Raw genomic sequence first — 17,407 nt, 5'->3', positions numbered from 1 at the left:
AGTGGTCGGCCAAGGAAACTTACTGCAGCAGATGAAAGACACATCATGCTTACTTCCCTTCACAATCAGAAGATGTCCAGCAGTGCCATCAGCTCAGAATTGGCAGAAAACAGTGGGACCCTGGTACACCCATCTACTGTCCGGAGAAGTCTAGTCAGAAGTGGCCTTCATGGAAGACTTGCGGCCAAAAAGCCATACCTCCGACGTGGAAACAAGGCCAAGTGACTCAACTATGCACGAAAACACAGGAACTGGGGTGCAGAAAAATGGCAGCAGGTGCTCTGGACTGATGAGTCAGAATTTGAAATATTTGGCTGTAGCAGAAGGCAGTTTGTTCGCCGAAGGGCTGGAGAGCGGTACACGAATGAGTGTCTGCAGGCAACAGTGAAGCATGGTGGAAGTTCCTTGCAAGTTTGGGGCTGCATTTTTGCAAATGGAGTTGGGGATTTGGTCAGAATTAATGGTCTCCTCAATGCTGAGAAGTACAGGCAGATACTTATCCATCATGCAATACCATCAGGGAGGCATCTGATTGGCCCCAAATTTATTCTGCAGCATGACAACGACCCCAAACATACAGCGAAAGTCATTAAGAACTATCTTCAGCGTAAAGAAGTGATGGTATGGCCCCCACAGAGCCCTGATCTCAACATCATTGAGTCTGTCTGGGATTACATGAAGAGAGAGAAGTAACTGAGTCTGCCTAAATCCACAGAAGAACTGTGGTTAGTTCTCCAAGATGTTTGTGCCAACCTACCTGCCGAGTTCCTTCAAAAACTGTGTGCAAGTGTACCTAGAACAATTGATGCTGTTTTGAAGGCAAAGAGTGGTGACACCAAATATTGATTGATGTAGATTTTTCTTTTGTTCACTAACTTTGCATTTTGTTAATTGATAAATATAAACTATTAACATGTCTATTTTTGAAAGCATTCTTACTTTACAGCATTTTTTCACACCTGCCTAAAACTTTTGCACAGTACTGTACATTTGACACTACAGTCGTGATGGGGGATGTGTGTTAATAACATACTTGTTTACCCAGTAACTACAAACACCCGGGTTACAGTGTGTGTTGATGTTTCTATTACCAACAACATTACCATGCTGGCATCTAGATAAACCATTCCAAATGTCCTGTCAAAGGGGTTTTTATGAAAATATGTATTTCTCTCTCCGCCAGACGCTGTATGACAGTGTATACCTTACACTGTACAACATCTCTTTCACATCCCTGCCCATTCTGGTGTACAGTCTCTTTGAACAGCTGGTGCACCCCCATGTGTTACAAAGCAAACCTGCTCTTTACAGGTATTTTTCCAGTCAGTCTTTTTTTTTATTGATCTTTTTTCACTCGATTCAAATACTACAGAGCACATAAGTATTACATAAATCAGGTTAATGAAGGCACTTGACCTCCACTTTGCTTTCAGAGATCACAGTGGCAGAGGTGAAGGTGTTCTTGAATGCACATAATATTAAATTCCTTTTTAAAAGGGCAAGTGAGAAGGAAGACACAAGCTTATTAATTGCTTAGAGCAGCATTTTGCTTGACACCAGAACTGACCTTATGCTATTCTAGACCACGCTTGTGTTTAATATATTATATGTATTTGTAATTACACTTCTAAATGACTATTTTATTTAGTTAAAGTTCTGACGTGACCATATTAAATACATGCTTACAAGACAACCTTTTTTCCTTTTTCTAATCCCACAGAGACATAAGCAAAAATTCCCTCTTGTCTTTCAAATCCTTTTTGTATTGGACATTACTAGGATTCTCTCATGCCTTGGTGTTCTTTTTCGGTTCATACCTTTTAATGGGAGAAGACACCTCATTAATGGGAAATGGAAAGGTAGAGACTTTAAGTTTACTTTCGATTATTTTTGCATGTTTTTATTTGCATTTATCTCTGATACAGACTAGGACTTTATGCAGAGCATCTTATTAGATTCAACGTTTTATTTTAAAAAGATCCAACCGGAACTTCAATAAATAAAAGTTTGTGAAGTTACCTTAAATTGTAATAAGGAACAGAGGATGGGAAAATGTAACCATAATAAATAAAACATGTGGTATATTTACTGCATGACTTTTTTTTTTAAATGTGTTTAAGTAAATTTGCAATGTAGGGTTTGCTGAATATTGTTTTAAATACAATGTATCTCAAGGTAATCAACTCAACAGAAGGACATTTTTTAAACCGTTAAGAGGTGCTCTGTGTAGTCAGAGATTTTGCTTCAGGTGTATGGGCAGAAACACTCTGAGATCCACTCTTGTCAACACCTCCCACAGTCAAAAGTTGTATTCTTGTTAAATTTGGGAAAGGGGATATGACCAGTATCAGGGGCTTTGACAACAGCGAATCTCTACTTTCATTGTACAATCTAATGCATTCACTTTTTTTTTTTTTTTTTTTTGTTCTACATTTTCTTTTCCTTTTCTCCTCTTTCCTGCTGTGCATGTCTTCAGATTTTGAAAGCTAACAGGCAACTGGTAAGAGTTGACTGTATTAGTTATATCTGGTGCTATATTCACCTATATGATTTGTTTGCATATAGTGTTTTTCAATCTGCTCTCACTTTCACATGACTAGAATATATTTGGGAAAAAAAAACCTCAAAACATAATGGTGAAAGGGTAGGGAGTATTATTTATAAAAAGCAATACATAACTTCTGTGTTTTGTATTGCATACTAATAAATAGAGTTGGGGTTACATCCCTTGTATATAACATGCACCTCTGGTATTGAGTGCTACACTTGCAAAGACACCATACTAGGCTAAAGTATGCTGCACACTTTGTACAGTAAAATACTACCGTCCTGCATATACAGTAGCATTAAGAAATGCATATACAATGTGTGCCTATTAAACAACTTGAGGTAGAAACAACACACACTAAAGAGCCTGGCAAACAGTCAGCACAATCAGTAAACTGGTATCAGTATCTTTTTCTGTATTTTAAAACCGTTGTTTTTCACATTTAGATGTTTGGCAACTGGACATTTGGCACCTTGGTCTTCACAGTTATGGTCATTACGGTAACATTAAAGGTAATTTGCTGCATACTAAAACTACTAAAAAAGCTTTCTCTGTTGTATACTCATTTATATTTTGCATGTATCATCGTATTTTCAGGAAGTTGTAACAGCTGGTTGTCATGTGCGTCAACAATGTATTGGAAAGTGGTTGCCAGCATCTGCTGTTTATCAGCTTTTGTTATAAACACATTCAGTATCCTGTGTTATGCATTTTATAGAAGAGTTCCTTAAAAAGTAAGCGCATTTGCATACGTGTTCTTTTTTTTCGATTTAAATGTCTGTGTGCCTAGAAATATATTGGCATGTGGTAAAAACAAATAAAACATTTAGAAAATAGATATAAATGTGTTTTGTTTTTTTTACAGCTAGCTCTAGAGACACATTTCTGGACGTGGATGAACCACTTTGTGACGTGGGGGTCCATAGCATTTTATTTCATATTCTCCTTATTTTATGGAGGAATCATTTGGTAAGTTGTCCATGCTGCATTATTTGATTTGTACTGTAGAATTTAAATTCTAAGTGATGTCAAAGAATAAAAGTTAATACCCGTTTTCTCGGCACACATTGATCGTTTATTTGCAGTATATGTGTAAACACATTTAAAGCCTCAAATAGCTATGAAAAGTTTTATATTGATTTCAATATACATAGACGTGTAAAATAAGAAGGTCAATTTACTTACGACAAGTCGGCAATTGCAGCAGTTTGTTTGTGTGAGGGCAGCAGCAATGTTAAAGTCTTGTAATGTGACAGTTTTTCCTGTGTTTCTGTCCTAGGCCATTTTTGCACACACAGGACATGTATTTTGTCTTCGTTCAGTTGCTGTCTAGTGGTTCTGCCTGGTTTGCCATTATCATCATAGTCATTATCTGCCTTTTCCCTGATGTCATAAAGAAGGTTTTATACAGACATGTTCAACCAACGACCACCCAGAAAGCACAGGTAAGTCACTGCTGGACGTTCCTATACACATCAGTAATCTAGAATGCAGTACAGTATCTTCATTCTTTAAATGTATTTTTTTATTTAAAAAATAAAGTTTGTTGTTGTGTTTAATTTTTTTTTAAACAAATATAAGGTTAAGCATTCCTTATTTCTAAAATAAAGCTATAAACATATTTTATGTATGTATTCTTTAAGCTAGAGAAATCATGTTCCTGATGTTTTTTCATTATTATGGTTCTCTAAAGTACATTGTGTTGCAGATTGCACCGAACTGTAAGCATGCAAACACTACTCATATTTTGAAGCATGGCCCAGCATGACCTAATATGCAGCTATGGCAGTATGCATGCTTACGCAAAGACACCCTCCAAAGTTTAGTTGTTTCTCTTTCTGGTAAACTGTGCAGGCACAGGTTCAGTGTTGTCATTAATATCTTGTTATCTAGCCATACCATGTGATCTACAAAAATGTTGGTTTAGAAAAATATGTGTTTTACAATGAAAAGTTAGGGTTATCTTATTTGGAAAAATATGTTGATCTGTTTTTCAACAAGATTAACCAAGATCGATTTAATGGTTTGTGTTGCTTTGGTTTTGTATTGAAAGACTGCTAGTGTTCACGGTATTCATTATTATTGAATTTTTATGTGGTTTCAATCTTGAACCGAAAGGAAAAATAGTATTCATACTTAACATATGAATGATAATGTAAAACATTTTAACAGTACTTGTATTCCGCACTGTGACAGTCTAAGTTAAATGATGTTGCCTACCTCTTGAGGTTAGATGTTGGAATAATATAACTACTAAGTGCTGATGCTTTTAAAATGCGTTTGTCTACCATTAAAGTGGATCTTGAACAAAAAATGCTTTGTAGACAGTGGTTCATTGCTTGTTTTGTTGTTTTGATATTTTACTGCAGTGCTGATAGTACCAGTTATTACTCTGGGTACTCGACCACTAAACCTAAAGGGTGACAGACTGAGGGTTTTGTTGCTACTCTTCATGACAGTCCAAAATACTGTAAATAACCTCTAACTGCAACTTTAAACTCAAAGAAGACTCTGAATTCCAGGCCTTGTTTACATGGAAAGCTATTGGATTGATCCCAAGTTCTGTAAATGGTTTGTGTAACAGACTGCTGTGGCCTATAGCAATTTAAAAATGAATGTACACTTGTAGCAGGTCAGGATCCCACCCCCCCCCCCCCCCATCACCTCTTTTTTTAAAAGTTGTATTTATCAAGCTTCCCCAATCACCAATATCAGATTCATGAGATCTACATGTTTCACCAATGCTACAGTTCAGCATTAGTGCAAAATCTACTCTTCTGACTGTACCCTTTCAATAAGAAAGTAACAAACTAACCTAAACCAAGCCTCTGACAATAGATTGAACTCTTGATCTTTCTAACTACCTCAGTCTATGTTTGTGTCTTGTGTGTAAAATATGTTCTGGTCTCTTTCCTTTACTTACCTGCTGTGTATTCCATCCCTCTTCTGTCCGTTTTGTAGATGTACTCCAACAGAGTTGCTTTAGGAGATGACTTCATCGCTCTGCAGCCGTTGTCCAGGGCCAAGAATCAGCTGGGGAAAATTAGGTAGAGTAGGAGAGCCAGTTACTTAACTTTGTGCATGTTGAAGACAAACGAACCAGCATTCAAGGGAGGGAAAGGAGGAGAGAGAGGGGGGCATGAGGTTGAGGAGGGAGCCAGGCTGGCTCGCATGTAGGCTAAAGGTGCATCAAACTAGTCTCAGTCAGTGACCCTCCAGTGTTTCCCTGCTTGCTAACATACTGGAAACAACAAATTCATTAAGCAGCATGAACTGATAACTGATCAGCAACTTTATAAATGATTGGAATAAATGTGCTTTGTGCATGCTAATTGGGTGCATTTGAATAGGAAGGGCTATTGCCTTTCAAGTATAAAGTGCAACATATTGTATCCGTAAAGACTAAATACTAAGTGCATCCAGTGCAAAACTAGGACTTGCATTTATTGGTGATAACTCAAATGAATGACTAAAAACTGCACAAAGTGACAGTAATGAGAATCACAAGTCCCATTTTAAAATGCATCACGGGGTAGCCAAAAAAAAAAAAACAGAAGCAGTAAATATAATATATGGTGTCTGAACAACATTTGTGTCAGTTATAGAACTGCGTTCTGGAGGATTTTTCAATTGTTGCACTTGTAAATTAGTAGCAGCATGCTCCTAATAAGAGTACTGCATTATTTTGCATGCACAAGGAACAGTCAAATGATCCAAATGCAGTGTGCAGAAAGCTCTTACAATATATGTGGAGTTCTTAAATCCAGAGACTAGGAAATAGTGACTAAAATAAAAAAAAGGTTTTAAATCCAGTTACATTTTGGACATTGTACAGATTCTATTGGGCATAATTCTTTCTTATGTATTTATTAATTGTATTATTAAAATAACATTTCCAAGCTGAATCATCAACTTCCCTTCTGTCTTTCCTATGTGTGTCCGTATCTCCTTCAAATATCAAATCTCTATTTATTTATTTATTTATTTATTTATTTATTTTTGTTCTGTGTTTTTCCCTTTCTACGAAAGCTGCTTGTGACACTGAGCATGATTTGCACGTTGCTCACAATTTGACGCGCTTTTCTGAATCCAAAGCATGTTTTTAGAAAGAATCTAATTTGGATACCTGGCAGAGAGGATATTAGTGGAGCTTTCTGCACCACTCCTATTGTGGAAGTCGTGGTTTTTGAGATTTACAACTTTTCTGTCCTTCTAGATGGAAGAGGATAAGATTTCAGTCAGCTCAGAATATGACTTTGCTGAAAGCAGGAACAGAGGGGAGGACAATTGGCAACTGCTAGCTGATCCGTCCAGTCAGCAGGGCAATTCTAACGAACCCTAGGTAGTACTCCCACAAAACCTTTGTGTGTCCGCACATGGACTCCCATCCCACCACCCCCTACACTCCAACCCGTTTTAAGAAAATAAAAAGATTATGTAGACAGACTTTGGGAAAGTCATAAGAATGCTGGCATGTTTGTTGAGATGTCTGTATTGTGATCCCTGTGGTCTTTTATTGTTTTGTTTGTTCTTCAGTACCAAGTATGTTAAACTGGCTTTCATTTTATTGCTCAAACATTATATACAACAGACATTTTACAAATGCAACACATTCCTATTAATTGCAATTTTTAAAGCATGAAATGTGATGCAATTACAGGAACATGTAGTTGTCTGCAGCAACTTTTATTAAATGTTCTTAATTTGGTTATCCAGGTAGATATCAGAAATAATTTACATATTGTGTATGAATATATTTTCAGAAGTTACCTGTTATAGAGGATCTTGCGCTTTCTTTTTTTATATATCTGTGCTTTTTCAATAAAATATATTTTAATTGCATTTTTCTTTTTAGTTTTGCAGTCTTGTATTTATGTTTCTTTAACTATCGGCTTTCTTTAGCTTTTATTGTCAGAAGCCAAGTCTGCACAGACTAGTGCAGAATAAACTGGATGCATTTAAATTCAAATTATTATTTTCTGAATAGATTGTAATAATAATACCAACACAAACAGTATCATTGCTTTTCCTCAATGCTTTAGTTTTATAGCAAACACTAAAAAACTAAAAGTTGAGAAAACATCAGTGTGTTTTTACATAGTGATTGTCACAGAAATGTGTGCTTGCAAAGCATAAATCATTTCTTAGGCATGCTGCAATGAGCGCTTGCCTTTTCCTTTTTCAGTTTGCAGTTTTGATTTGCACACAATCTTTTTTCAAAATACAGTAAAATGATGTAATGGATTCCAAGAATGGACTGTTTTTACATATGAACACAACAATCTTTGAACTCAGTTAAGTGATATTTAATACTAGGACCAAGTGGATTAATTATAAGGGAAGATCAGATACAGCTCTCAGTACTTGATGAAGTATACTTTACAGTCAGTGAGTTTTCATTTGTTGCTCGAGTGCCTTATTTCTTTTTGTGTAGAGTCTTCTGGAAGGAAATGCTGTTTTAGTTTAGTTTTTGTAATTATGGTGATTTTTTTTTATACTCTTGTTAAAGTTGGAGTGGTGTGTCAATTTAAAAGATTCAACGACAGATTGCAGGATGCAAGTAAGACTCATTAGACAACAGTTTAATCCATACAGCTTTTCTTACATGCCGAATTAGATAGTCTAACTTGGCTTGTAATAAAACCCTGGAATAGTTCGAACTGCTCTGCAGTGGTTGCTGACTTTCCACCCTGACAATCTGCCACTCAAATGACAGCAGGTAAGTGACTAATCGTATTTGTGCCGTAATCACACCTGACGTGCTACAAAAACAGTAAAGGTGCTTTTGGTTTTTTTTTAGGGTCAAAGAAGGATCATCCCCACTACATGACATAACCCACTGCTTTCTTACATAAGTGTTTTGATTATCCATTTAATTTTTTGAATTTGATATGTTTTACGGTCCCTGTAAATTGTTGACACTGATTTGTAAGATTGCTTTAACAGAACAGACAAGATGCACTCATTTTTAAACACTTGGAGCACCAGGGTACCACTTGAAGTACATTCTTTATAAATAAGGTTCAGTACTGTCCCACTACTAAAAGGCCCTAATGGGGAAAAAAAGTTAATGTCCAAATAACAATATGAACAATATGAAGTAAGACAGCATTGTTTCCTGGATGTCGATTCCAAACCGCTTTGCCTAAATCTCGTTGGGATGGTATCGCATTTTTTTTTTTCCCACTGGGGTCTTCAATTTCTGTTAGGAATCCTCTCTAATATGTTCATATTTACCTGGTTTTCACCCCACAGCTTACCGAAACCTATAAAGGCATCAACTGCTTGGACGCAATGTGCTGTTTCTCAGACGGGGAGACGGCTTGTGCGCCAGTGGGAAGAATTATGGAGAGAATGATGGGCCGATGCAACCCATCGCGGCTTAGAAGGTGTGGAATTTCTCTCAGTATTCTGTGCTGCAGACGCATCGCCTATAAACTTGAACGCGATGAACCTGCAGCTGTAGCTGTCTAAACCCAGTTAAGAGATTCTGCCCGGTAACCTGGGTTCTCTTTGATCAGAAGAGCAGTGCATTGCTTTGGAGGATACAGGACATGGAATGGGTTTCACAGTCATTTCTAGTTTTACTCAAAACAGTTCTTAGTTTGTAAAATCTCTATGGTACAGTATTTCTTGTGTTGTATATAAAATAGGGATTTCTTGGTTTGTCTGCCAGTGTCTTTTTGATTATCACTTGTCTATCTAATCTGATGTTTATTTTCTTTCAAAACTGTCTGTCCTGATGAAGGCATGGGTTTTCTCTGTGTGTGGTTGATGGGTTTTTTGTATCTCGAGTCCTGCAAAAGGTTTAATGTTTGTTGTTACTGTACAATTACACATCCACTTTGTCAACCCCTCTTTCTGTACTCTGTATCAACCAGCTCTAATCCTAAAGCTCTGTGTCAAATATATATTTTTGTCAACTCGGGCACCAAAAAACAAACAACTATGACTAAGATATTGCACCACCGATATGACTCTGGGGATGCAATATGTTTCTTGCAGTTTGGCTCTGGGAGTGTGGAATTTACAGTGACATTAAATATAAACCTTTTGCACATTGTGGGCTACTTCTTGATGTTAAAGATGTAGCATTCCTTTTTCTTTCCTGATAATTATATTTTGAATGGAATTGTGCATCTTTAGCAATGTTTTAAATACACTTGAAGCCTTTTGGGGATCTATCTTCAAAGTATTTGATTCGCATGGGGCTGCCTTGAGCTCTTTGTAAGCTGTGTGTTCAGTTTGTTCATTATTTCTGTGTTTTTCTACAGTGTCCAGAGGTCCATTCTCTTATTCTCTTACCTGGTCTGGTGTTTTGTTTTTGGAAATTACAACAGTACATAATCTATACATTATTGTAATCCTTTTAAAGTTTTTCACAACAAAACACACTTAAAGGACTAAATTCATGTGCTGAATTTGGAATATAATGTACAATTGTGGTCTTAATTACAGAGTATTGCGTATTTAACTGGTTTAAACCTGTTGGGATTCTGTACTGTTATCACAAGTATCTGGGGATACTGACCTGTCTCACTTTCAGATTCATTTTCAGCACATTCAGTTCTATTTTTTTTTTTTTTTTTTTAAATCTTTGATAAATGTGTTAAAAGATTCAGTCAGAACTCCTTATCAGAGTCATATCCTGTGAGATCTAGGGAAAAAAATGTCTGCATAGGTCTTTAGGGAACTGAATGCCAGATTATTACATATCAACTGTTTAACGGTTACAATATACAGAACTGTTTCTTTGTTTTCTATCAATATCTCTTATACATACCAAACAAGAATATTCTTATATACAGGTTATTATCAGAGTTGTATTATAAGCCGTATGCTTTCAATCTTAGAACAAAGATTTCTGTAAAAAGAAAACATACCTATTAGAAGTGTACCAATTTTAAATTGGTAGTCCTTAGATAAGAAACACAAGCTTAGTAGATGCACTGGTGTTCAATACATTTCCCAGTGTGCTAGTGCTTATGGTCCCTTGTGCCTTTTCACACAGTTAAAATAAAGGTGTTTGTCAGCTAAAAGGGCTGCCTGAAACGGCTCTAGAAACACACTGCAGGACTGTATATTTTCTACATTAGAAAGTAGATACATGTTTAAAGAAAAGTGTCAAACCTATAAAACAAAATCAAAATAAGCCATATATTTAGCTTTTTATATGATGTGTACAATGATAGTCTGCGTTTATTTTTTTTTAAAAATTACTGCATTAAATAAAAATATTTCACCTCCTATTGTATGTATCTTGGACCAATTACATCTGATACTGAATATGTAACACATAAGTGAGAATGGTATTCAGAATTACTTTTCCAAGAATCATCAAGACTACTATTTCCAGCATACAAATATTGAGCTTGATTCAGGTTATGTCTCCAACTCAAACACTGCGATTCTCAATAACACACATTTTAATACAGTTAATGTTTGATATATTACAGTAAGTGCATTGACTGTGTGTGTTAAATCAATGTGAGAATTAACAACCCTCTCCTTACCTCCACTCCATCACAGTTTAATATTGATGGCTCTCATGCACCTAAACATTTGTCATTCCGTTAAGATTTAAATCAAATGGAAATCGCGGTTCTCCAGCAAAGGGTCCAGATAGGGGGTAGATTGGTATGTAGAGAATAAATCAGGATTAGGTGTGCTAGTACTATCCTACATTTCTCCATAGTATACTTATTTCCAGTTTTAAGTTGCCCAACCATTTTTGTTTTGTTCATTTTTATTACTACTTATAGACTTTGGAGTGACCCGGACCCCTTCAATTCCAACGACAGAAGCATCTTGACACTCTCACCTATGGAGGCCACTTCCTGCTAATGTATCAAGGACATTATCACAGCTAAATGAGTCATATATAATTTAAGTGCTCTGGTTATTTAAAAAATGAGCATACATGCATTTTTTTTTTTTTTTTTCTTTCCTGGCTTTGACCAATTTGACTCACCTTTTTATTTATGGAGATTAAAGTGGCATCAATATTAGTTAGTTAGTTAAACCACCTTCTGAGCTCATCAAACTGCAGTAGAAGTCACTTGTAGTTTTCTTTCCACAAAGAGAAAACAAATGGACACATCTTTTAATAGCTTACTGATTACTGCAACTGTACCGTTTTGAATGTTTAGCTATGGGTAAAGGTTTTGCATCACCCTATAGAATTGAGTAATTTTGCTTCATAAAGGCTAATGAAACCTGCTGAGTAATGTTACGTTAACATATTGAATTGCATACCGCTTTGAAATACTGTACTACTATTATGGCTTCCAGTACACACTTGTGATATCATTTTGTTGTTTCTTTGATTACATGATGTTAAATAAAATATCTAAGTTGTGTTCATATAGTTTGTTTTTTTAAAATTCTGTCTCAATCCTAAAAATCTAGGTGATGCAAAACCTTTGGTAATAGCTATACTTTGTAATTTTTTTTATAGCTTTTCAAGCCATGTTCTCCAGTTTTAAAATGCATATTTTTTTTTAAAGATAACATATATGGTGATCTGCAAATAAAAAATAAAGACGACTGGTGTGTAATGTTTGATATGCAGGTTCCTTTTATATGGGATTCATCCTGCTTTAATATTTTAGTAGCATTGTGTATGTATTTTCTGATACAGTAAACACAAAGCCAAGTAGTAAGTTGTGTGTATGTTTTATAAGTTTGATTTAATTGGAGAATGTGGCTTGTACGTTTTTATTCTTGCTGGTTTCTTTTCCTATTGTTTTTTTGACCACCCATTGCATTATCTGTTGTTTTCATATCATCTTTAGAAATTGTTTACCTGCATAGCTTTGTTTTTTTGTTCTTTTGACTAACCACACATTCATATTGTGTTGCTGCATTTTTTGTCATGTAAGCAACTTTTTTAACTATGGATGCACAAATAGTAGGAATGTGCAAATACTAAAGAGCCTACATATTGTGGCTAAAATCCCCCCTCCCTTCCATTTTAAGGTAGTATGGTTTACCAGCTTCTAATGTGATTTTTACCTCTTACCCCATCAGTATGATTATTTATCATTTATAGGGGTACTATTGATTTTTATATCAAACAAAAGCATTGATCCATTAGAATCATATTTATCTCTCTTCATATGCTTTTTGAAGTTCAAGCTTAAGGGAATTAAGTTAAAATCCAATTTCTATTAAAAGAAATATAAAGTAATGTAATCTGCCTGTTGGTTGAGATTAAACTGTTTTGATGTAAATAAAGGGTGTTTTATGAATGATGATACAAATCTCAGTAGAATAAAGGTGTGATATCCAGCCATGGGTTTGCTTCTATTTATCACTGACAAAATGTGTTGCCCTGGTTGTACAGCATTTGTTAATATTAATTTAATGTATATAACTTAGTGCCGTACTTGGTACATTGTGTGGAATTCTTTGAAAAACAAAATCCTGGTTGTTTAGAATGAATGTTCAGGTTTCATGTACCGGTAACTAGTTTTAAAAATCAGCTAATAAAGTTTAGCAGCCTTCTCCACTTTAAAACAAATATTTTTGCTAAAGATTATTTTTATTGAAAAGCAGTACGCTGAAAGATATTTTGTTAGCAATAAGAATTGTGGGTATAAAGAATTTTGGACCTCGGGCACTGTCTGCTTCTGATGTAATGTCTGACTTTTGTGTTTTTATTGTCCATTTTCAATAAAAGTTGATGCAGTTTGTTAATTTGTACAGTTCTGTCAGTGAAGCTGTTTTATTGCTTATGTTTATGAGATCAATTATATTTACGGAATAAAACAAAATGAACAAATACGTTTTTTTCAGTGTTATTTGCTGCTCATGTTAAATCTCAACTAGAATGACTTTATAGGCCATTGTGATCAGGACATGCTACTCTGGTTAAGTAGTGCTTTTGGAGGTATATTTTCAGAACTGCAGATAGCATTCCTGCACATTTGCAGATTCAAGTTATTTTGTAGAAGAGTATGTCATCACAATTATATTTTGTTGATACTAAACATGTAGTACTCTATTTACAGCTGTTTAAATTAAAATACAGTAGGTTCCTTGTTAGGTAATTTAACATTTAAAGTATTAGACTCCCCTATACTTTAGATTATGTTGGATTTCATAAAGGTGGTACACAAAAAATTATCTTGTATGCAGAGGTATTTCATATTTCATTGAAAATAGGGCCCATTATGTACAGCCTCATTGCAGTCACCACCCAACCTACACTCTTCGAAATTCCCCATCCTATAGATATGTAGCATTTTGCTTTTCCACCTCAGATACTGGAACACCCATACACTATGCATACATTAGTTTCTCTGTGTACACCTCATCAGAGTTGTACACAGTTTGAGGTTTATAGCATAAGAATATAAAATGAAGGGCACAAAGCAAAGTCTGAAGAGGAGGGAGGGGGCACCATACCTCTGAGCAAGAGTCCTATGCCCTGAACATACCTAGACTAATAGACAACATTTGAAGCACTCAAAACACACATCTGAAATCTGTCCATTTGACATTCTTTTTGGTCATCCTCCTCAGTGTATATGCAGATAGCTAAAAAGTTTGTTTTGTTTATTTATATTTAAATCTTCAGTAAAGCTCCAATCTTCATAGGAATAGTGTTAGCATGATGTTTTACATGATTAAGGCTCTGAGATTACCCAGCTCTGTTATGTACTTTACATAATGTCATGTAGATCCCTTATTCTATAAAATAGATCAGATTTGTAATAGCCTACAGGTTGCACTGACAACACAATTCTTCCTCAATTTATGTTTTTGAAAAACCACACAATTCCTGGCAAAAAAGTTTTTAGTTTGATTTAAAATAACAATAAGTTGCATCAAGGTCCAAAATTAAAGTTCTTCATTCTGGTCTAAATCAGGATGTCGTCACTTTTCTGTCTTCCACTGAAAAGTGTACTTGTGATATATTGTAAACTAAATTGACATCACAATTTTACATTGAGTAAAAAAACTACAAGAATGCACCTGAACCAATAACAATCATTCAAATTAGTACAAAAAAAATGAAAAACACACAAATCTGAACAATTAAATGTGCCTCTTTCGTAAGTGTCACATTCGACGAACATAATGAATAATGTGTCTCTACGCACTTATACAGCAATCGACATTTTGGAAATTGAAGACACCAAACAAAATCTCTCTATTCTGTGAATGCTGCAGTATCCTTATTGTTTGAAAGGAAACACCCTGCACATCTAGAGCAAACATTAAGCAACAATTAAAAGGATCATTTATGCAACTACATTTTCATAACAATCAATTTCCTTACCTGCTGAGAAACCTATTAGACATGTTATTTCTGCTTAGATTATTCTTTATTTACCTTGCTTAACTATTCTAGCAGAAAAAAAAAAAAAAAAAAAAAAAAAAAAAAAATCAAACATTTCTAAAACTGAATTTCTGAAGTGAGGTGGTTTGATAAAAAATACCACAGCTGTAATTTCTGTCCCCTCTGAAAGGGTAGTTGCTTTCCCCTGGTCATCATCTCTAAAACCACTGCACTACCTTAAAATAAAATAAAAAAGAATAGTTGGCAAGCATGGTAAATAATTATCTGATCTGAAACAGCAACAGAGAATGGTCGAGCACACATCTAATTGGATACTAAACATGACATTCAATACTAATAACATAGTGATAAAAAGCATGATGTACATGTGAGCGCAGCATATTAAACTGCCACCAAGACAGTCATCTGTCCTTTCTGTGGTTATGGGGTGTCCTCCGCTTGTCTTTTCCCAAACTTGTTAAATAACAGTACCAGGTCAAGTCTGATGACATCTGATCAGGAAACTTGACAGCACTGTTTTACAGAGGAGCAATATATTTCTTCATCTTTAATGTGTGTTTTTACAATACAATAAAATACCAACTGTTAAGCGTGGTTTTATAAGCCAAAACATGACAATATTTATATCCTGTTCTGTAAAGGCATTGTAAACAAATGCAATCAGTTTCATTTCTAGACAAAATCCACTCAAAGGGCCAGATTTACTAAAATGTGCTCAAGAGCTTGCTCCATTTATTTGTAAAAGAAAAATGGCTGGTAGACATTAAAGCCCTATTAATAAACATCAAGGGCTATTTACTGGAGCGTCGTTAGCACTTTTCAGAAAGGAAAAACGCAAAATTTAAATGAACAAGCCCTAAATAAACTAGACAATTAAAGGACTAGAGGTCTTAAGCTATTTTTTATTAGTTTTTCCCTTAAAAGAAAAAAATTACACAAGACAATTTGAAGATAATGGCTTTTAGAGAAAGAAAAAAAATCACAATCTTTTGAAATCTGGCCCTAGATGTTTTTCTAATGTTAAATTACAGATTGGCCAATTAAAAAAAAGACTGATTATCACCACGTTTCCAAAAACAAACACTTAATGACACAATAACTTACAAAGACATTTTTAAAGCCCATATTTTTGCATTGTTCACTTATTTTCAATACAATATCAACAAGCCACAGAATTTCAGTATTAGATGGAAAAGAAATCAAGAACTAAACCAAATAACAAAAACATTCAGAAGAGGCTTCAGTTCACTGCAAAGAGTCTTGAGTTTTATTGCTTCATTTGAAGTACTGACTAATTTTGTATGAATATGTTTACAGGTTTGAAAAATAAGCAAAGGATTACATTTATTCCATTTTACTAATGTACAGCTTGATTTTGCCATACCAAATTCAATGGAATAATTTTAAAATCCCAGATATTTAAAAAAATATTACTATGCCAGTTGTACAGTTTCAGATTTCCCTCATTAAAATAAATGTTATCAAGTGTTAATACAGTTATGTAATGCTTGGCAACACCAGATGTTTAGAAGTAGTGAAGTAATATCTGAACCTTTTTTGTGTGAAGTATCCTGAAAATGAACTGCCCCTTCCCCCATTTTTCTAAAATACATTTAACCAAATATAAATAGACGATGAATTCAAAGCACTGTGATAAGGAGAACCTAAAGTAAAATTGCAGCAACCAGCTAGATTTGTACAATCTCACACAAATACTGAAATTTATTTATTTTTATATATATATATATATATATATATATATATATATATATATATATATATATATATATATATATATATGTGTGTGTGTGTGTACATGGACAAAAGTAAATGTCACCAAAACAATGGTTAAAAAATATTTCTGATTTTAAGTTTCAAAGATGGAGCCCTAGTCAAATCGACCATCACGTATTTTCTTAATCTTGTATCTATCACCAGTCTTTACCAAATTGTTTCTTGTACTCACACTTTGGAATATCAGAATAACATAAATTTTCCTGCTTGTAGCAAAGATTTCAACCTTCAATCATTTTTATTTTATAATTACATAGTAATTATAATAATACAGTAGCACTCTGAATATTTCTATTAATGATCGAGTAGAACTGACACATTAATGAGTTTAGGTTTTGTAAACATCCTTTCATTCTGTCATCCAAAAACCCTGGTGGAATTTTTCTTTTACCTCCCTTTTTAAGCAGGAAAATAAAGAATTTTTGAATGGCAGTAAAAGAGAAAAAATTATTTCAAAGCTACCAAAACTGCAAATGCTCTAGAAGATATACAGTAGAAGAAAAATAATACCTTTAAAGTTTCAATCTGAAATCTATGCAGTTTGGTAGTAAGCAGGCCATTTAAATTTTCCAGGGACTTTCAGTAATATTGCATGAAAATACTCGCATTATGGATTTCCAGTGAAGTTAGTGCATTTTTGTTTTAGAACAAATATTGTCATTTCATTAAAAGCCGTTTTGTTTTTTGCTTTTTATAGTACAAAATAGTCCTCTTTAGGATACACAACTGGGATTGGTAAACTTCAAGAGAATCATTAG

At 34.6% G+C, this 17,407-nt stretch overlaps 1 protein-coding gene across 9 annotated transcripts in view; it reads left to right on the top strand.

Moving 5' to 3' along the window:
* The window catches only part of atp11b (ATPase phospholipid transporting 11B), a 33,874-nt gene extending 20,622 nt beyond the window's left edge, over positions 1 to 13,252 (top strand). For 3 of the 9 annotated variants that reach the window (XM_058990227.1, XM_058990234.1, XM_058990233.1), the window contains 8 exons: positions 1,184 to 1,311; positions 1,721 to 1,859; positions 2,477 to 2,500; positions 2,995 to 3,060; positions 3,414 to 3,517; positions 3,828 to 3,993; positions 8,804 to 8,937; positions 11,311 to 13,252. In XM_058990227.1, coding sequence (XP_058846210.1) covers positions 1,184 to 1,311; positions 1,721 to 1,859; positions 2,477 to 2,500; positions 2,995 to 3,060; positions 3,414 to 3,517; positions 3,828 to 3,993; positions 8,804 to 8,937; positions 11,311 to 11,392 — 843 coding nt within the window. In that variant the 3' untranslated portion in view covers positions 11,393 to 13,252. Of the gene's footprint in view, positions 1 to 1,183; positions 1,312 to 1,720; positions 1,860 to 2,476; positions 2,501 to 2,994; positions 3,061 to 3,413; positions 3,518 to 3,827; positions 3,994 to 5,509; positions 5,596 to 6,764; positions 7,396 to 8,803; positions 8,938 to 11,310 lie in introns of those variants that run through there. The other 6 variants (XM_058990228.1, XM_058990230.1, XM_058990232.1 and 3 more) reach the window with 6 other exon arrangements.
* Positions 13,253 to 17,407: the final 4,155 nt, after the last annotated feature.

Source organism: Acipenser ruthenus, chromosome 17 (genome assembly GCF_902713425.1).
Source record: "Acipenser ruthenus chromosome 17, fAciRut3.2 maternal haplotype, whole genome shotgun sequence".
NCBI classification, from domain to species: domain Eukaryota; kingdom Metazoa; phylum Chordata; class Actinopteri; order Acipenseriformes; family Acipenseridae; genus Acipenser; species Acipenser ruthenus.
This window is presented reverse-complemented; position numbering and strand designations above follow the sequence as displayed.